This window comes from Natrix helvetica, assembly GCF_964273705.1.
Source record: "Natrix helvetica genome assembly, chromosome: 4".
Taxonomy (NCBI): domain Eukaryota; kingdom Metazoa; phylum Chordata; class Lepidosauria; order Squamata; family Natricidae; genus Natrix; species Natrix helvetica.
Window position 1 is genome coordinate 109,620,547 of NC_138550.1, and position 21,791 is coordinate 109,642,337.

General features: G+C 35.7%; 1 protein-coding gene across 1 annotated transcript; it reads left to right on the forward strand.

The window, feature by feature from the left end:
- Nucleotides 1–4,582: 4,582 nt before the first annotated feature.
- On the forward strand, nucleotides 4,583–21,493 carry FBXO15 (F-box protein 15). The gene is made up of 10 exons (XM_081951705.1): nucleotides 4,583–4,916; nucleotides 7,837–7,944; nucleotides 9,580–9,684; nucleotides 10,743–10,988; nucleotides 11,313–11,522; nucleotides 13,141–13,270; nucleotides 15,785–15,864; nucleotides 18,071–18,216; nucleotides 20,367–20,491; nucleotides 21,022–21,493. Exons 1-10 carry the CDS (start codon nucleotides 4,591–4,593, stop codon nucleotides 21,289–21,291), a joined length of 1,746 nt encoding a protein of 581 aa, XP_081807831.1. The 5' UTR covers nucleotides 4,583–4,590; the 3' UTR covers nucleotides 21,292–21,493.
- Nucleotides 21,494–21,791: the final 298 nt, after the last annotated feature.

The following is a 21,791-nucleotide window of genomic DNA, read 5'->3' on the forward strand; positions in this document are numbered from 1 at the left end:
CACTTTGGGGATTACCCCCTAGGTCAGTGAATGGCGCTCTTCCCGGCTGGAGAGGGGATTTGCCGGGCGGCTGCTCGTGGGCATGATTACCTCATGGCTGCTTCGCCCCTGAGGCTGTGCCCGGCTCTTCGGGAGCCAGTTCACAAGGGAGCAGCCGCCCGGCAACTCTCCCTTTCGGCCAGGCAGAATGCCACTCCCCAACCTAGCGGTATCCCAAAGGCAGCAAGCAACGTTTGCGCTCCCCCCCCCTGCGACTTGGTGCTTTCGGAATAATGCTAGGTCAGTGAGCGGTGCTCTGCCTGGCCAGAGGGGGGGTTTATTTTCGGGGGTGGGCTTATATTTTTGCCCACGCGAAAAATGTGGCATGGGTTTAGTTTCGGGACAGGTTGTATTTTCGGGGAAACACGGTAAATGACGATGAAGAACTACAGAAGAAGATGCTGCACCTTCAGACATTAAACAAAGAACGTAAAAGGCAATTTCGAAGTAGCAAAGACTTTATCAAAACCAGTCTGAAGAGGGACACTGCACTGGACAAGAAGGGCGAATCTGAAGTGTCCCATTGTTTGCATATACCATCTCAGCAGTCGTATGTGACTTCCTCTCATGCTTCTAAGAAAGTGTCCTCATCTAGTTCCAAAGAGACACCAGGAGCAAATGCCGGATCCGAAGTGTCCCATCATTCGCATGCACCATCTCAGTGGTCACATGTAGCCTCCTCTCATGCTCCAAAGAAGACATTCTCATCTAGTCCCCAAGGATACACAGGCCATATCTGAGGTGTCTCATCGTTCACATATGCCATCTCAGCAGTCACACATAACTTCCTCCCACATCTCCAAAGAGGCCTCATCCCTCTACCCAAAGCCAACCCGATCTCGAACGGGCACCAGCGTCTCACAGCAATCTTCCCGTCACAGCCAAATGTCACGGGCATCTAGAGCTGAGTGTCTAGAGCTGCAGAAGAACAAGTCAAGCTGCGGGGATCATGGCAACTCTTGATGTGACAAAAAGGGTGCAAGTGCAAAAGGAAGAGATGGCAAAAGCTCAGGCCAGCCTCAAGTTTCTTCGGCTTGAACAGGAAGGTGTAGAAAGGACAGCATGGGCCAAGGCTCTTCAGGCGGAGGCTAATGGTGCCTCCCTCAACTTCGATCCTATAAAGTTAGAAGAAAACCCAGATGCACGTGTCAAAGCCCACGTAGATGGCCAACCTGCGATACAACAGAGACAATCATCAAACCCACAAGCTAATGAGACAGGAACACAAATAGCAGCAAATAGCAACCTCAACGTTGAGGCAAAGGAATTTCAGCCAATACTTCAAGGCAACTCGAACACGAATGAACAGAGTAATAAACATGACCAGCCTGCAGAGCAGCAATGAAAGCAACGTTTGCCCGCACCATGGCAAGGTGAAATTGCACAGAACCTTTCTGTAGAAAAATACCAGCTGTCCTTGGCATCATCTTTTTATACCACATGATGGGACAGATTATGGAAAGTCAGAAGTATCTTAACACTGAAGTGTAAGTTTTGCTATTAAGAATGCCTGATAATAAACTTGATCTGAATGAGATTCCTAAGCATGGAGTTAACTGCATGCCCCAAACAAGCCTACAACGCTCGAGGAATCAATTCCAGCTCCCTTGTGTCCAGTGCAAGCAGCTGGAGGCATCACTCTGCAGTTTACTCATTGTGCAAAGTGCCCGTAGCCATTGAATGAACCATTGCAATGTTTTTCTTTGCAGCTTTCACTTGTTGAAATAATTCAAGCAAAGGCGGCCAGGACCTTTATGGTCCCAGATACTTGCTACTCGCCGCACCATTTATGTTTTGCAAGCGATTGTGGGTACCGTAGTTTGCAGGAGATATGGATCTGGCTTAATGATCTGCGGAGGAAACAAATGAAGGACTTCAATTCCCAAAATGCAAGGCGGGATGTTTTCCATAGAGCCGACACGCGTTATAGGACAGAAGTAGAGTTCCGGCTTTCAGTTCGCGGGCTCAAATGATAGAGGGGGAGCTTTTGGCGGAATTTGATCATTACGATTAATGCACAAGAGAAAAAAAATCCTGAGATCCGTATAGCTTGTGTTATTCAAGTTCAAAATAGAGAATAGCATCAAATACCGCGTGTCTGGCATAGTGTTCTAACTGGGGATTATCTGTACAGTACAAATTTCTCCAAACTTGACCCCAAAAGCCTTTAAATTGTGATTCCTTATCAGTTTGAGCTGTATGGAAATTGTCATAAGTTGAAATCCAAGGCAACTGGAAAGCCCTACGTTAAAAAGAAATGCATCTTATCCTACAAATGGCATTTGGAATAATTATTGCTCATATTTCTTGGACTTTTGTAAGTTTAAAGTCACTAATGAGAAAAGTCACCTTTCTCCCATAAATTGTAAAGCCATTATTGGTGGTATTTCAGCATTTCATTCTACGAAAGAGAGATTGGGTTTAACAACGTTCTTTTAAATTGCTTTAAAGATGGATGTTTGCTGTACAAAGTACAGAACCATTTAAAAAGAAACACAAACAGAGTTCTACTGGACTACATGAATTGGGAAAATAACATCCCTGAATGGTTTTTACAAAGCTTTTCCTCACACATAACCTTAGTGTCATATACGTTTCATTCAAACTTCTTCCGAGCTTGACAAATCAAAAGATCAGAAAATAATGATATTGTAGAATTAGCAGCATAATTGTCTATTAGTTCCTTTTTAGATATTGAAGATAAATATAAATGTAGTTCCCATAATTCTAAGAAGTCTTTGCTTGAAAGGGCCTTTGATGTTTGGAAAAAAGCTGTCATGTGAACCAGCTGTAGTAATGTATGCAGAGTTGTTTTAAGGGATCCATGACAGGCACCTGCACTGGGCCCAAAACAGTGCTATGATTGGTGTTTCCCCCTAGCTTTTCTGTCATGACCCGCAGCTTTATCTTCATAGCATCATAGGGCTGTAAGGGATCTCTGATGTTTCTACTTCAACCCCCCCCTCAACCCCCAGGGCAGGAGTCTTTATATCATCCTGAACAGATGGTTATCTAATCTTCTTCTCAACTTTGTCCATAAAAGAGGCTTAACTCCTGCTTAGCTATATTAGTGCTGGAGTAGTGCAATATTTCTTAACCTCAGTAACTTTTAAGATGTATGGATTTCAGCTCCCAGTACTGGTGGCTGGGGAATTCTAGGAGTTGAAGTGCACACATCTTAAAGTTGCTGAAGTTAAGAAATGTGGGAATATAGAGAGTCCTCGACTTATAACAGTTCATTTAGTGACTGTTTGAAGTTACAATGGTTCTGAAAAATGCGACAAGACCATTTCTCACACTTACAACCATTGCAGCATTCCCATGGTTACGTGATCAAAATTCACATGCTTGGCAACTGACACATATTTATGACTGTTGTAGTATCTTGGAGTCATGTGATTACCTTTTGTGACCTGTCTAGCAAAGTCAATGGGGAAGCCAGATTCACTTAACAACCATGTTACTAAGTTAACAGCTGCAATGATTCCCTCAAGAACTGTTAAATGTTGTAAAAAGGGGTAAAATTCTGTTAGCAAATCTCTCAGCAACAGGAATTTTGGTCTCAACTGTGGTTGTAAGGAGTGTCTGTAGTGCTTTTTCACTTATTCCAATCAAGGACAGACTCAAGATATATAAAATCTGTTCAACTTACTCATTACTGTTAAGTCAGTGACTGGGAACAGAGGCAAGAAGTGGGCACCAGCACCCAGGAAGTACATTTTATACTAGTATAATTTCTGTCAGCTGAAGGACAAATTGAACATATATTTTTTAACTCAGCATTGGGGAGGAAGGCCAATAAGGCTGGATCTCTAGAGAATTGGGATATGAACAGAAAGCAACATTCTTGGTGGAGGACTTGGAGCACTGCTGAAGATGCTACCAGGCCAGGGCATATACATTGCATGTTTGGGGGATAGGCATAGGCAATAGGGTTAGCGCGTGATGCTGAACATCACAGTACATGAAGTCCTTGACGTAGGACCCCAAACGAGCCCAAAATTTATATTGTTAAGTGAAACATTTCTTCAGTGAGTTTTACCCTGTTTCACGACCTTTCCTGCCACAGTTGTTAAGTGAATCATTGCAGTTGATAAGCTAGTAACCCGATTGTTAAGTGTATCTGGCTTTCCTGTTGTCTGTTTGTCAGAAGGTTGCAAAAGGTGATCACATGACCTTGGGACACAGCAACAGTTGTATGTATGAACCAGTTGCCAAGCATCTGGATTTTGATCACACTAGCGTATTACAAAGGTAGTAAGCTGTGAAAAACAGTCATAAATCACTTTTTTCAGTGCCCTTGTAACTTTGTGTGTGTGGGGGGTGTAACTAAAAGAACTGTTGTAAAATCGAGGACTACCTGTATTAAGAACGATGCACTGATCCTACTGATCCCCCCCCCGGCCCCCTTCTGCTAGAAGCCCTCTGCCTTAGTGGCTGCAGTGCAAACCTTCAGAATTAAACGGGAACTCGGGAGAGCGAGAAGGGAGCAGCGTGGAAATTTAAGAAAGAAAATCACGTGTGCGCCATTTGGCCTGCTCGCCACGCCCCATGTCCACAGGGCCAAAAGCAAGCCGGGAAAGCCAGCGTCTCCCAGGCAAGGCGCGTCCGGGAGTTGACGAAAAGGTTGGCCTTGAGATCCCGGCCACGAGGAGGCTGGTGCACTTTCGACCCCGTCGGCTTCCAAAGCTTGCCTCCTGCAGGCCCGTCTCTATGGCAACCGGACGCGGTTGGATTCTGAGGCAGCACAGCCTAGGCTTCCCGCGCTCGTCGGTTGCCGCCGTGACTCGGCGGGGAATTGACGCCTCACCGCCGCCTCTCTTTATCCTGCCCGCCGGAGATAGTTCCATGGCGGTCACCTCTTCAGCGGGAGACGGGTAACCCCGAATGCGCTTGCTCTGACGGGTGACGGGGCAAGCCGAGTTGAAGTGGCGGACTTAACCGCGGAGCAACGTTTCGGCTGCTCGCTGTTGCTCTTGCCTCCCGGTCCCTGTAGAAAGTCTCCCGTCGCCGACAGGCGTCGCCAATTTGCCTACCTTTCGTGGGCCTGTGTTAAAGAGACTTACACAGTCTCTACCTGTATGGGAACGGTTGGGTTAGTGGAGGATTGCCGCCTTAATTCTTGGCGTCCCTATGGAGAACTTCATCTCTCAAGTTTCTGCTTGTGGCTAGTTTAAAACCGCTGGATTGCTATGATCCTGGGTTCCATTCGTGGCTTTCTTCTTTTATTGGTTGTGTATAAACTGCCAGAAACGTAAACTATGGTTGTCTCCAAGATTGGCCTCTAAAATATGTAACTATATAGCCTGAACCCGTTTTGAAGCCTCTGTGGTTGTCTGCTGCACACAAAGAAGATATATAAATTAAAAACTACTTCTGGAACCAGAAATAAATTCAATATTAATGAATCAGCTAGGTCCAAAATCTTACGGGAATAAAACTATTTTAGGTCTTTTTTCCCACCTTGAAATGTCAAGAAAATAAGGTCTGAATATACTTTTGGAGAAAAAATATATATTCCATATTTATTTAGTGTATGTCATAGTGTACATGGGCTTGCAAACATGTATTAGCAATAGCATTTAGACTTATATGCTGCTTTACAGCCCTCTCTAAGAGGTTTACAGGGTGAGCATATTGCCTCCAACAATCTGGGTCCTCATTTACATTTCACCTAGATTAAAAGCACAGTAAAATATGAATGTTAAAAAGATCTATATTCAGAGACCAAAGTCTAAGCCAATTGACCATTGAAGCATAGCATCGTTTATCTGGAGGAAAAAAATCAGATACTGCACCAGTATATGGCCTCAACTTACAGCCGGTCACAGTGCAATTGTGTACAATTTGATGTGGAAGCCCACAGTCACACTGAGGGGAGCATGTGTAGAGTGTATGGAATGTATTGGGAGCCACTACGGAGAAGCCCTGCCCTCTGGTCCACTCTCCATGCATCTCCCAAGGAGTGGTGACTTTGAGCAGGCTTTCTCTAGATCAGGGGTGTCAAACTTGCGTTGTCACGGAATCGTCAAATGATGTATCATGACTTTTACTTTGCTAAACCAGGCACTGGCATGGCCAGCGCGTGGTGCATCTGGCCCACAGGCTGCAAGTTTGACACCCCTGCTCTAGATAAATACATCAAACAAGCAAATTTGGCTGCTGTGAGGTGTTGATTGCTATTTTTTAGTGCTGTACTATTTAGAACTCTAAAAGTAATAATCTTCATTTTGAATTGGGGACACACACTTAGTAGCAAATAATGGAAAACCTTTACTGTAAAAGTAACTATGCTAGCAGGGTTGCCCTACTGGAAACTGGTGTGCTGCAGTTTTAAAGATTTAATTGTATTTTTTTTAAAGAATAAAAAAGGACAGAGTAAATAACCAGGAGATTTATAAGCATTGTAAGGATAAGTGTAAAGGTAGGTGGAAATGACCTCCAGAAAAGGGGGAAAGAGGAAGGAGTCCTCTCATTTAATGGCCAGAGATGGAAATTGATTGGGTGATTAAAAATGGAGACAGGAAATTGTATCTTCAGTCTTGGAAGATTCTGTTAGCCTTCTAATAAAATAGAATTATTATTATTATTATGGTTTGTTGCATAGTGAGTCAAATGTTCTATTTTGGCATTTTTGTCTAGTTATCAAGTCCATGAAGCTGAGATAGGCAGATATCCTATCTGTTTGATGGAGTTATTATTATTAAAATTATTTGCCTGTCTCGCCATAGGGCTACTCTATTCTCTACTTCACATCCATAAAAAACAAATAAAAAGGAAGTTTAAACAAAGCAAAAGTAAAATAATTGATAAATAAACAAGGAGAAACAAAAACAAAATACATCAACATGATTAGTAAAAGAGACAGGTTAGTGAAAGGAAAGAACGGAAATGAGCAGAATTAGCTCATCCAGTTATATTTCCTATCTGGTTTAGAAAATTAAATAAATTCTTGAATAATGTTTAAATGCCATTTTAAAATTATAAATCTATTATTACATTTAGATTAATGTACAAGGATCAACAGATATTGGCACCTTTTGAAAAATAAGTTAAAATGAAAAGTTAGCCATGTAGCAAATAATAAATTTATCCTGATTTAATACATTTCTCATGTCTTAAATGTTAAGTTTATGTCAGACAATCCTGAATTTGGTACAATTGGATTCATATGTAGTATTAATCATGGTTGTTTTAGCTATGGTTGAACTGCATACAGGTAGTCCTCAATTTAGGACCACTCGACTGTTGTCAATTGAGTCAGATCAGATTTCTACAATTTTTACAGCAGTTCATTAAGCGAATCACTATGGTGGTTAAGCGAATCCAGCTTCCCCAGTGGGCATTTTATTCAGTATTTACTATTCAGTAAAACATTAATTTCAATTCAGTTATATTCATAATAAATTATATTGTTACCCAGAGTTGCTCAATATTGAGATGAGTGGCATGTTAATTTAATAAATATATTATTGCTTAACATAATGAGTCTCCAATTATATATACTTTGTGTTCCTTAAATGAGCAATGTTCTGTATAAGGGACTGCTACAGTATGTTCTCTTGGTTTTTCCTTTATTCACTTTTAATAGCAATGTAACACATAGAACTAGTAATTATCCACCATTTATAATTGTGTAGGGAAAGCTTGACTAGGTTATTGACAAAGGAAGAGAGTTCCTGTTTGGGTCTTTCAAATGTGTAGTGGCCTACCAATATTTTTTCAAAGCATAGTAAGTATTTATACAGTACTTGAGTCAGAATAGTTTTAAGATTAAGTATTTGTTTGTTTTTCTAGTGCTGAGTCAGAATACTCATCAATAATGCAGCTTTCGAAAATGAAAGAGATACGCAGTTGGCAATTTAGGAAGCCAAATAAGTCAAAATCTGTAATACATTTTGACAGGTAAGATGCATTTTTATTTTATAGCAGTAACTGGAAAATATTCACTCAGATATGTAAATCTCATTTGTTATATTCTCACATAAAAGTAAACCAAGATATAATTATCATAATCTTGATGGTCTGGTTGTGCATACCATTAAACCATATTGATCGAATTTATATGGCACATAACATGGTAAAACAAGACTTACGAACAAGCGGTATACAAAGCCAAAACTGAACAAAGCTTCATTTATGACTTGGTGCAATGCGTGAACTCTATCATAGAAGAAGGAAAAAGTCAAATGCAGCATCAGTATTTTTATTACATCAGTTTTTAAGGCATTGACTCATCAATAACTCTTGATATTTACTATAGAGTATTTGGCTTTAGTTTCGGTGAAAGAATCTTTAACCAAAAGTACATTTTATCTTTTTTCAAGGTAGAAGATTCTATTTTTGATGAATTTTGAATAATTGTAGATTATTTAAACTGACAAATTGTCCTGAAAACAAAACTGATTTAATCCAAAGGAAGAAAGCTAGTTGTAATTAATAGGATGTAATATAAATAATAATTAATATAGCTAGTAGAATTGAAATATTCTTTATTTTAGGACCATTATTTGGTAGAAAATGGGAAATTACATTACACTTTTTATACAGCTGTGATGGCAAACCTATGGCACATGTGCCACAGGTGGTATGTGGAGCCATATTTGCCAGCACGGCAGCCCTCAGCTGATTTTTGGCCTTCCGGTGGGCCGTGGGAGGCCCTCCTCAGGCTTCAGGAAAGCCTCAGAGCCTTGAGAGGGTGAAAAACAGGCCCAATGGGCCAAACGATCAATTTCCACCTTCCAGAGGGCCGCCGGGGAGGCCGTTTTCACCCTCCCCAGTGTTCAGGAAAGCCTCTGGATCCTGGGGAGGGTGAAAACTCCCCCCCCCATGTGTGTATGGTGGTACGCACATGTGCATGTGCTGGCTGTGGGGCACACACGCAATAACATGCGTGCACAGTTTTCACATGCCTTTAGAAAAAGGTTAGTCATCACTGTTATATAACATACACTTATAGTGATTTTTCAGAATAATTTCAAAATGCAGAATATTTTTCTGTTCAAGGCTTTAGTAGCATGAGATATTTGATTTCAACTTGAGATATTTGAAGGAAGCATCTTGATGATACTTATCCAGAAGTAAAAAAGTGTACCTGTTTATATAATACCGTATTATATGAATATTTGCATTATATATGTATAGTGAAATTTGGTCAGGTCTCATATGTAGTGTTTTCCAAGGTTCCTACCAACTATTTTTCTTTATTACAATCATTGTTAAAATATCATTCAATAATCTTTGTACAAAGCCTTTGTTGATATAATCTACGACAGCTGAAAGAAAGGCTCTTTAAATAGATGATTCAAAATTACATATTGCAATTTATATCATGAGCATAAGAAGTTTGCTTTGAAGAACTGTTTTCTTCAGTTTATGTTTGTGGGTGACTTAGTGGGTTTTGAGATCTTTAGTTTGATGTAATGAAGTTGTAATGTGAATCTTCAATTTTACTTGTAAATTACATTCCTTAAAACACATATTGCTGGCTGTTATTTTTACTCAAATTACTACATTATTTTCTCATGTTTATTTCTGCAGCATACCATCAGAAATACTTTTGAAAATATTATCCTACTTAGATGTTGCATCTCTACTGTGTATTGGCTGTGTGAACAAGCTTTTTTATGATCTGTCCAATGACAAGTAAGGTATAGCATGGGTCATGGCTACTACATACAGTAGTCAGTATAATGTAAATTATAAAAATCTTTGAAATATGTACAAGGGAAAAAGAAAGGGTTTCACTGTTTCAGTGCAGTGAGGAAGAATATATAACTCAAGACATTATCCAATCATGTTGTCTAATGTTTATATGAACGAAAATTGATTGGGTAATGTCTTAAACTATATATTCTTTCGCATTCACTGCAGTGAGGACCATTTTGATTAAAGATAATACAATAAATAAATACAACAACATATGCATATGAGATTCTGTAGTTATTTTATATATATTAGTAGTCTTTTTACAAACAATTTATATTAATAAGCACTATTGATGCTAATTTTTTGATGATCAGTAACATCTTATTTTCACTAAAGCAAGTTTTTGTAGTGGTATTTATTTTTTAAAGTATGAAGAGCAGCTTGCTATATTGATTTTTTTCTAGAAAAAATGATAGGATAAAAATTGATTAGGTAATATAAAATCTTTGTATTGTATTTAAAATTGTATTTAATTTTTCAGCACTTACTAAAAAAATCTAAATAAAGAGTTGAAATTATGAAATTGGCTATACTTATAATAGTGCTGGCTCATTATTATTAGTGATATTGTTGCCATTGGTTTAATTAAAACATGGATTTGTAAAGTGTCATAGTGGTAAATGTTTGAGAATTACCTGGATTCTTAATGTAGCTCAGCTGGATCATTATTGTAACCTTGTTGCTAGCCATAGGACAGCTTATTAGCATACTAGATAGGAAGTCTCACCTCTGCTATCAATCAGTTTGTGAAATTCCAGAAAATTAGAATTAGCTCTTATATGTAGGTGTAAGCCAGTTCCAGCATGTCACTGAATTTGTCCCACCCACAGCCTTAAATGAGATCTTCCATACATTAAATTTAAATATATGATTGAATCTTGTTAGTAATTTATCGTTGGAATGTATATCTTAATATTGACTTATTTTTAAGTTTTGTTATGTAATGATTTTGGTAACTGTCATAGTATTTATGTTTGTATGTGTGTTTTCAATAGTGTTATCTGGTTCAAAATATACTCTAAGTCTTTTCTACCTAAAAGAAAAGCATGGAGAACTAAATCTGTCCAGGAAAAAGACTCCACATCTCTGAGCTTTCCGGAATTGCAAGATTCCAAGTCAAGATGCTGGAAAAGAGAATACTTTATGAAAAAAATAGCTGCTCAAAGATCCAGTGTAATTCAGCTTCTTAAGCCAATCAACACTTACACTGGTCTTCCACTTAAAACCAAAGAAGCTATCAAGTAAGAAGTATTAATAAAATAAAATTTTAATAAAAGGTTACATTTAAAAGCTTTATATTTTATTTATAAATTTCTGTTAATTAGGGGAACATGTGAAAGATCTTTATTTCTAGTTAATATTAAGTTGTAAAATCGGAAGTACAAATTCCTACACTTGAATAATATAGGTAGATATGTAAATTTTGTTGAAGAGAGCCTATCTTGGTGGGGAAATAATGTGTATATATTAAACATAGTGGTAATTGTTACACATTTGGATAAGCTATTTCTTTATTAAAAGGATGGTGTAAAGCCTTCAACACTTTTTTTTCTTTCCAATCACAGAATCTCTGCTCTGAGATGGGTAATCTTATTAAAGGATCAAAATGGAAAGGAACATGAAATGGATCAGGCTGACATTTCTTTTAATGAAACATCTGTTACTGTATATTGGTATAATAAAAAATGGCCTCCCTTAGATACCTTGTCAACTTTGCAGTTATTTGGAGTGACCCCAGTACTTTTGGGTGAGGATAAAGTACATAATAGTAATGGGTAAGTTAATTTAAAAGTTGTTCTTTAAGATATATCTTTGTCTGTATAATTGTAATTTATTAATGTAATATGCTGTAGATGCATTTTAACTTATATGAACAGCACAATAGTGAAAGTAGTGATCAGATTGGAAATCATCGGAATGCTATTTCAGACTGTTTAACATCATGATTGTTATTTTTAGCTAGGGCACAAAAAGGGGAAGCAAAAAGATATGCATATGCAGCTTCATATGACAGAAATATGATGATTCCTTCTATATCCAAGGGAGTATTATTAACGATCAATTTCTGTATGTTTGGGGGTCCTTTGTGCTCTCTGAGTTTGGTTGTTTTTTTGAAGACTTTTCATTACCTGTAATATCATCAGCACTAGATGACCTTCTGGCCCTGATGAAGTTACCTAGTTAGATAATTTTATTTATTTTATTTATTTCTTGGATTTCTAAACCGCCCCCTCTCCCAAAAAGGGACTCGGGGCGGTGTACAGTCAAATGCAGATAAAAATACAATAATATAAAACAGTTAAATACATTTGGATGGAGGAGATAAGGCTGTACAAGAAATAAATATACTATAAAAACCCTAAAAACATCCCCAATTAAAATACCCAAACCCAATTAAGATATATCCCCGGGAGGTAAAACTAAGAGAGTGCCAGGCCAGCTGATTGAAATAGGTGAGTCTTTAATTTTTGACGGAAGGAACGGAGGTCGGTGGTAGTTCGAATATCAGGGGGGAGGTCATTCCAGAGGGTTGGGCCCATCACAGAGAAGGACCTACTCCAAGGTGTCGCCCGCTGGCATTGCCTAGCGGACGGCACCAGAAGGAGTCCCTCCCTGTGTGAGCGGATAGGTCGCAGGGACGTGTGTGGTAGGATGCGATCCTGCAGATAACTAGGTCCTATGCCATGGAGCGCTTTAAAGATGGTAATCAATACCTTGAAACGCACCCGAAAGGCCACAGGTAGCCAGTGCAGCTCGCGCAGGAGAGGTGTTACGTGGGAGTAACGTGAATAATGAAACCTCTGCAAGAAAACCACTAAGCTCAGTGAGCACCAAAGACTCCATTGTTGAGCCCTGAGCTACAAATGTTCTGTTCTATTGATTTGGTATGTTTCCTGTCTTACTATTGGGACAGTGTACTATTGAGATACATCTATTTATACAGATGTGAGAGACTGCTCACCTTAAATTAGAAGAAAGTTGGTTTCCGTTCCATAATAGCCCCTTAATAAAAAGCTCTTGGGAGAGTGGGAATTGGAGAAGGGTTGGATTAACAGTGATTAGAATAGTTCCAGTTTATCCTCAGCTTCAGAAAATCTCAGGCTGATTATGGAGCAGTTACTCTCTCTCAGCCCAACATTACCACCTAAGATGGTTGTGTTAGAAAATGAAAAGAGAGAGAATGTTATATATGTCACCTTGAGTGGTATGAGGGTGGGATGTAAAGAAATAAATATATAGTCCTGGTCTTATAAACTAATTGAAAATCAGTGGACTTGCAACTCCTTTTAGTTTACGTTATTGCTAGTAATTGCACATTAAAAAGTTGAAATATTGTTGAACTTCAATTACTAACTGGGCATTTTGTGTTTAACTAACTTAATATCCTTAAAGCCCATGGCAACGTTCTTTAGTTTCTGAATACAAGGTGGCTAACATGACTGAAAATGCAAAAATGATTGGTTGTGATCCACTTGTTGAACTCTACCATTTTGACCAAGGGTTCATGCTGGGTCTTTGGAAGGTAAGATTGTTTTTTCAATGAACAACTTTTTGGGGGGAAATATTTATTTTTACTGCTTATGCCTAGCAATTAAAATTGGTATGTTAATGTATCAAATGCTGTATGACAGAACTGTTTATGCTAATATTTGCTGACTTGTTCTATTTTTTAAAATTACCATAAGACTAATTATTTAAATTTGCTGATTAGCAGTGATTTAGTTCTTGCTTTATTCCTTGGAAGAGTTTATATACATTTGTAGACTTGTTTAAGTAGTAAGGGAGCCATGCTGTGTACCTCTCCTCAAATGAAGCTAAAGGATCTGGACATTCACCTTCTCTGTGGTTTGCCATAAATGGAAATACAATTTCTGTTAACATTTAGAAGAAAAGTAAAACCAATCCTCATTTGATGGGTCTTTGGACATAATTTTTAGGGATGCTATTGCCGTACATTTATTTATATACCGCTTCACAGTGCCCTCTCTAAGCAGTTTACAAAGTCAGCATATTGCCCCCAACAATCTGGGTCCTCATTTTACCCACCTTGGAAGGATAGAAAACTGAGTCAACCTTGAGTCTGGTGAGATTTGAACTGCCTGAGAGTCCTGAGAAACTTCCATTCTGGAGATAGTTATTTCTTGATTGAATATTCCTGCTTCTATGTTTCTTTTATTTTTCAGCCTCTTACGAATAGGGATGAAATTCTATATATCAGAATGAATGCAAAACAAACTTCTGTTTTGTGTTATACTTTTTCAGCTAAAAAAGATGTATTCATTTGTAGTCCAAGGCCAATAATACATCATGTCGTAGATAAAACACTAAATGATTTGTATCAGGTCTGGCTTTTGTTAAAAATTTAGAAAACTTATTGAAAATGTGATAACCTAGGAGAAAACAATAGACTGCTCAGTTGAACAATTAACATTTAATAATTGGTGTTATGAATTTGTTGCATTGAAGGCATTATAGCTGTACACATGAAACCAATTCAATTTCTGTATCAGAACATATAGAAGTCACTTTTTATGGAGATACTGATCTACCATCTGTTGGCTTTATAAGTAATTTACTAATTCTGGCCAAGTTAAGATTCTTCTATATGAAATACGTGAGGAATGGAGCAGAGGAAAGTGATAACTGAATTGTAATGGGAGTAGAAATTTGATGAAATAGAGTATTCAATTATCTAAGTAATTGATAATAAACCGATAAATTTAACATGTCTAACGTGATATTAGCATTTCGACATTTCTATATTTTGGTCCTAGGAGATACACTGCAATACAGTGACAATCTTAAATTATTATTTATATTTAAAATGGACAAAGTTGCTCACCCCTCTCGTGTTGTTTTGGAATTATAGAATAATGAATACAACTTCATATTTTTAGTATGATTTAGATTAAAGGGGAAGTAGGAAATTACTGCAAAAATTAATATTTATCATTCTGATTTTTCTTTGTAGATAGTAACTAATCACTTTAAAGTGGTTTCTGTTTCTCTTTCATAGGATTTTTCTTTTTGTACAAAATTCAGATTCAGGCAAATCCAACATTTTGAGATGAAGCACACCAATTTTAGAAAAGATTTTCATTACTTCAAAATCATATATGTAGGCATCCACAGAGCTCTGACTCTCATCTGTTACTTTTCAGCTTTGATTTGCTATAATTTATATTTCTAATGGCTCCATCAAAATAAAAAAATGGCATTTAAAAAAAAATACCATAATCAGGAGGGGTAAATTTTGATTTAGTGATGAAAAGATCTGGTTCAAATCATTGTGAACTTTGAGATAGTGATACAATCAAATCATATTAGTCCCTCTCAAAATTTTGGATTTCTAGTTATATCAGGGTAAGGAATATCCTTAAAGTAAATTCTCCATGTCATTATCTTGTTGTCCAATCTCTTGTCTTAAATAGTCTCTGAGCTGTATGAGCTAACTTTAATTTATGGAAAAGTTTAGTCCATTCATTGCTACCACAACCATGATATTTGGCCCTACTGAATTCAGGAAGAGAAATTATCATCTCTGACTAAAATGTGGAATAGGTAATTCCTGGAAAAGGAGCTTTTGCAGTTCCAAACAACACTTTAAATAATTTATACAGGTGAGTAGCTCAAAAGTCCCTGTACCTGTTTCAGCTGATGAAACAGTTGCTGTAAACTATATTGCTGAAAAATTCATTGAATCCTTTTGAAAACTATGAGCAACAGAGCCTGACTTTTCCGAATCTCATTACATTCCAAGTTCAAGTGGAATCTGATTATGTATGGAATAACTTGGACTAAACTGGTTTATTTTTGGAACTTTACTTCTGATCATTAAAATGATGATGACTAAAATAGTCTCAGTAAACTCTTATTTTAATACTGTAGTTGTATAATTTAAAAACATCAGAAATAGATTGTGATCACACTAGAACTAAAATACCTTTATGTTGTCTTAAAAGGATTTTACTTGTCAAAGACCTTAAAGGTAAATACTTTAATCTTGAAAGGTATGTTATTTGTAATTATTTTGTAGAAAGGTGAGATTGCTTTTGTTATGGCAAGTCTTCATTACCACCAGCTCATTGAAAGAAGCACTTTTGGTTCTGCTACACTGTAAGTACTTCTTTTAGTTGTTTTAACAGAGATGCTCATCTGAGATCCTTCTCAAAACTGAAAAGAAAGATGTGTTCTAAGAAAAATAATATTTATTTAGTAATATCACTTTTCGAACTGTTTGTAGTGCATCATACTAATTCTCCCCTTGGATATTGTTGGCTGGAGAAAATTAGAGCAGCAGATTGGTACCTTTGTAGAGAGGAATATTATGGGAGTAAAAAGTGTATCTAGATGTAAAACAAAGACTTAAAGTATTTTTGTGGTAATATAAGAAAGCTAGGTTAAGATCCCACTTAGTTTTCTCAGATTGTGTTAATCTGGAGTAGCTATACTAACTACTCTTTGAACGAACAACTTTTTTCTTGTATTCCTTTCTGGGTGTATATCTATATATGTATATTGTGGGACAACAAATAACATTGTTCAGCTGATGCTAATGTAACTAGTGAAGTCATCCTAAGTTGTGAGAAGCAAAATTAGATAGGACTTCTTAATAATAATTAGATAGGACTTCTTAATAATAATCAGTGGCATAATAAGACACAGTTTCTTGTCAATGATGATCAACTGGAAGCAGTTAATATCAATGAAGCAATCTTTCAGAGTCTTACTATCAGTGCTACTGTTTGTCATTGCACTGATTCTTCTGTCTCCAATATTCAATAAATCAGACCATAGATATCAAGCATCAAAAACATCTGTCAAGCTATCCCACCCCCTTTACATGGACAATTTGAAGCTTTATGGAAAAACATCATCAGAAATATAAATAGCAATAGAGTTTGTGAAAACTAAAGGAATCAATAAGCCTAGAAATAACATGAAAAGTCTGGATGAAGACAATCACTACAAATACCTGGGCATTCTTTAAACTGACTTCAAGCACATAGAAATTAAGAAGAAGATTAGAAGTGAATACATCATGAAAGTGAATATCTTAAAGTTCAAACTCAATAGAATAAATACCATTGAGGCAATTAGCATCTGGGCAATTCCAGTCATTAGATACACAGCTAGAATTGTGACTGGGTTCAAGCAGAACTAAAAGCCCTGGATAGGAAGAAAAGAAAAGCAATGACAATGACTCATGCTCTTCATCCACACAGCAGTGTTGACAGACTCTACTTACTAAGGGAAATAGAAATGTTCCAAATATAGCAGATAGTTGAAGAAGAAAAAAAGGGTATTGAAAGAATATCTGAAGGACAGTGAATAAGATGCTAATACAACAGGAAGGCTTACTGAGTACTGGAGAGATGACATTAGCTTACATGAAAGAAGAACAGAACAGACATGGCAAGACAAAATATTACACGGTGAGTACATAAAACTACCAGGAAAAGCAAATAACTAGATCATGGGTGTCAAACTCATGGCATCCCATTGCCATCTTGTGATTTTTTGTGATTTTTTTTCCCATTTGCGGAGTAGAGGTGGGCATAGCTTGCATGTGACACATCTGGCCCACGGGCTGTAAGTTTGACACTCCTGAACTAGATGATCTTACAATGCTTAAGAGCAGGAAAGTTGAAGAAAGAGAAAGAATGTCAAGATCATTCATTGAGAACAAATACATACAAAGAATTGAGAAGACAGCAACAGGTAGCAAATGCTGCTTCTGCAAAGAAGCTGAAGAAACAGTGGATCACCTGGTTAGCTACTACAAGAAGATGACATAGACTGAATTATAAACAACAGCATGACAAAGTAGCAACAAGGATAGGAATATCTGCAAGAAATACAATTTGCCTGCGAGAAAGATCTGGTGGAATCATAAAACAGCGAAAGTAATAGAAAATGAAGAAACTAAAGTGATCTGGGACTTTAAGACTCAAATAAACAAACACCTGCCACAAGTTTTAACAATTGTCAATAAGAAACACAAAATATTTTATAAAGAGTTTATATAAGCTGTTTACACCACCATATCATGAGATAAGATTGTATAAACAATAAGACATTTATATTTTTAGTTAAACATATTTGAAATCCCCAAAGAGATTCATTTTTATATATTAAATTAATAGTTTAATTGCTAAAGAGTACTCAGATGATAACCCAATATAAATTAAAATATTTGAGAGTTGAAACTAGATCTGAGAAATGGGACTGAAAACTCTTCTCCCCATGTGAAGCTCATGATTTAACATTTTATGTAGTCATTATATACCCTATACATGCAATCTTCTCCATTTTTTTTCAGGAGACATTATGGAGCCCCTATTAAGGCTATTCCAGATGATATTGATCCTGAGTATGGCCTGCATGGCTATCAGCTGCATATTGACTTACAGAGTAGAGGAAATAATTATATATGTAGTACATTTCGCAGTTTGTTTTGTAAAAAAGGTACTGCTTGAACTGCAGACTTGCTAATGTTTCGGGGGGGGGGGTGCTTTTAAGCTACAATTTTCAGAGGAATATGCAGTCTCAATAAGTCTCATTACAGCAAAGATACAGTATTTTTTTATAAATAATTTTCCTTGTTAGATTTTTCTACTTCAGTATAGAACATAGTTAAATCTACAGTGAACCAATAAAGGAAAGTGTGTTTGTTTATTTAATTGTAGTCTTCAGTCTAAATGTTTACTTGGCTTACAAAATATTTTTTTTCTGAGATGAAGCTGACAAACTAGAAAGACATGGCATGTAAGAAAATGAGGAAGAAGAAAATACAAAATCTTTAACACAATTTAGCATTAATTTTGAAGAATTTAATGATTTCTATTACATCCAGCTATGATAGTACAAGGCCAAATCTTTATTTATGAAAACATTTTTTGAATAAAGATTATTACCATTCAGTTTAACTTCTAAAAGTCTTCAGTGTAATTGCCCGCCAAAGACACTTAAAGCTTTGAGTAGGTACAGTAGAGGAGCACAAAAAAGAATATGTATTCACATTGAAGTTGATTATTGACATTTCTTTTATATATATTTAAAAAGTAAGATAAAAACTGACACAAACAAATATAAATAAGAATAAAAAGAAAAATCAAAGAAAGCTAAAAGTGCAAGAAAGGGAAAAAGTAACATACGTAGAAAAAGTAAAATATACAAAGAAGTGGCTTCTGATCTTGTTTACAGTAGTTTTAAGTAAAATGATAAATTGACCTCTTATTCTGAGGTTACAGCATGATTTTATTTGTTCTATAATTTGTATAATAAAACCATAAATTTACTTTTGTCTGTTTTATGCCAAAAATCCTTAAGGGTTTTCCAGTCAGCAATAAATGTAGATAGTATATTTTCTTTAATCAAAGAAGTCAAGCTGACCTTTTCATCAAATTCCATCTTCACCAACCATTCCTCTACTGTGGGTAATTTTGAATATTTGTCATTCTGCGTACAATAATCTCACTGCAGTTCTCATGTACAAAAACAAAATGCTATGATTTTTTCCCTATTGTTTGTTCATCAATTCTGAAATACAGACTCTTGTTCTCAATTGTATATTAATCTTTAAAATCCTCTGAATCAGTGTATGTATTTGAATCCAAAATTTTCTAGCTTTTATAAATCTACCAAACATGATAAAATGCCCCTTCTTGTTCATTTTTCCAAGAAAAAAAAATGAAGTGCCTTCATATATTCTAGACAATTTCTTTGGTTATAATAATATAATAATAACGCATCATTTTACAAAAAATATCTTTAAGATTATAACAGTGCAAGTTTCAGCCACACATTTTTCACTGTTCAATCTGTATATTATAACCAAATCTTTGTCATACATTTTTTTACTTGTTCTGTTTAAAATTTCAGTAAGTTTATACATTTTAACAATTATATGCTCTTCATTTCTACACAATTCTATTTCAAAATCTAATGTTCACAACCATAAACTCTTCTCCACCTGAAATCTTTCTAATAACTGTAAATAAAACCATTAGCAATTATATTCTGCTTCAGTTCTTGATTTTTTAAATGTATTTCTCAACAAAATTCTAGCATCTCAAGATAAGGTACACATTTATGTTTGTCTATTATTTCTCATCCGTATAATGCTTCCTCTGCTGAAAATCAAACAAAATGTTTTTTGGCCACAATCTGGGTTTGATTAATGGTATTTCTTGTAAAATTTGTTCGCCAAAAACATTTGCTTACTGATCTATAGGTGTCACGAAAGACAAGTAGTACAAAGGGCTAGAAAATAATTGAGACTATTGCAATTAAAATGAAATGGCATTTAAAAAAAACAGTTTGGTAGCCAAAGTAGCCCAAGAACATTGTCATATAACAGAATATGGTAGTATTTTATAGTGCTAGTCATTAAGTCAAAAAAATTAAAGTAACGAAACTGTTACTGCATATGATAGTATTGTAATCTATGTTTATTCCATTTTCCAATGGACCATGACTGTAACCTAGGAAATATTCCTCATTCATTTATAAGTAGCATAAATCTTACTGAGCAAAGACATAAAGAATTGACATATTCTTTCAACATATAATTATTGGCCATTACATGTTATAATTATGTTTTAATTTATTTTCAGAATACATTAGAAATGGATATCTCAGGCTTACAGTAATCAGTTACAAAAAGGAAGCTCAACATCTTCCTCTTGATGGAAACATTGGATTGTCTTGGAGGACAGATGCATTTGAAGGCATTATCAAGGTAATTTGCAATTACTGAATTGTGGAAATAGTTGATTCTGCTTATAAAACAAGTTTTAATGTGGCTAGTGTACTGTATAAAACAGTACTTTTACTGTAAATAAATGCATCACACTATAAAAATTATGGTTCTACAAAATTTCCCTAAAAAAACAACAATCCGCAATATACAGTTATTTTGAATGCAGTTTTTCTGATACAGAATAGATTTGAAATGCAAACAAATTTTATGGATTATAAGAATGATAATGTAATAGTTACTTTAAAAATTGTTATGTCTTACTAATATAAAATATAAGACTCACATTTTGACTGTCCTGTATAATCAAGAATTATAATTATAAAACAAAAATATATCTGTCTTATTCCCTGATAATTTTGTTGCAAATATTTTTTAAAGCTAGCATGAATTTTTAAAAATATTTTCTACAACTGTTAAAGGTGTATTTTATGGAAAGGATTTTACATTCTTCATTGGAATGGAAATGACAGACAATAAGACTGATTTTCTTTCTTTCTGCTGTATTACAGAGTTGTTTCATTATGGATCTGACACTTTTGGATGATTCACAAAAAACATTTTGGTGCATTAGTGTTCCAGTGGACATGAAATTATCAGTCAAAAAATATACTCTCTATCAGTTTCTGGGACCTTGTTATTGTATGAATTATAAGGATTCAACTGGAAAAGTGTACATGGAATTAATATGGATGGAAGAAACAAATGAATACCTTATAGTCAATCTAGTCATTTATTTGAGCACCCAGAAAGTTAATAGTCGTTTTGGCACAAATTACTGATTTTTTTTTTTAGCAGTACTGATTTTGTTAAGAATAATTCTTTTTTTAATTATTTTTCTCCCCAAAATATGTGTTATAAATGCCCGTGGTAAAAAAAAATGGTTTCCTTCATTGTGTTTGACTAAAAAGAAAAGCTTTTATTGGGGATAGTCTTATAGTTTGATTATGTATAATTGTAAAATAAATCGTGTTCTCTCTTTGAGTTATTGTTTGAAAAACTTCCACATTGCATTAAAAACATTACACACGTGTTAGGGAAATTTTCTAGATTTTGAAGCCATATGAGGGAAATTAATATGACTATGTTTAAACAAACCAAGTATTCCTATATGTATATACTGATTTATTCATTTGGAGTTTAAAATTAATTGCTGGGTAAAATAGCCAATACCAATTGTTCTATTTGTCCTTATAGCACACAATTTATGAAATTGTTCCCTATGAAAATTTTATTTGGAAAATAATACCTATAGAAGGTTATGAAGCAAAATATAATAAAC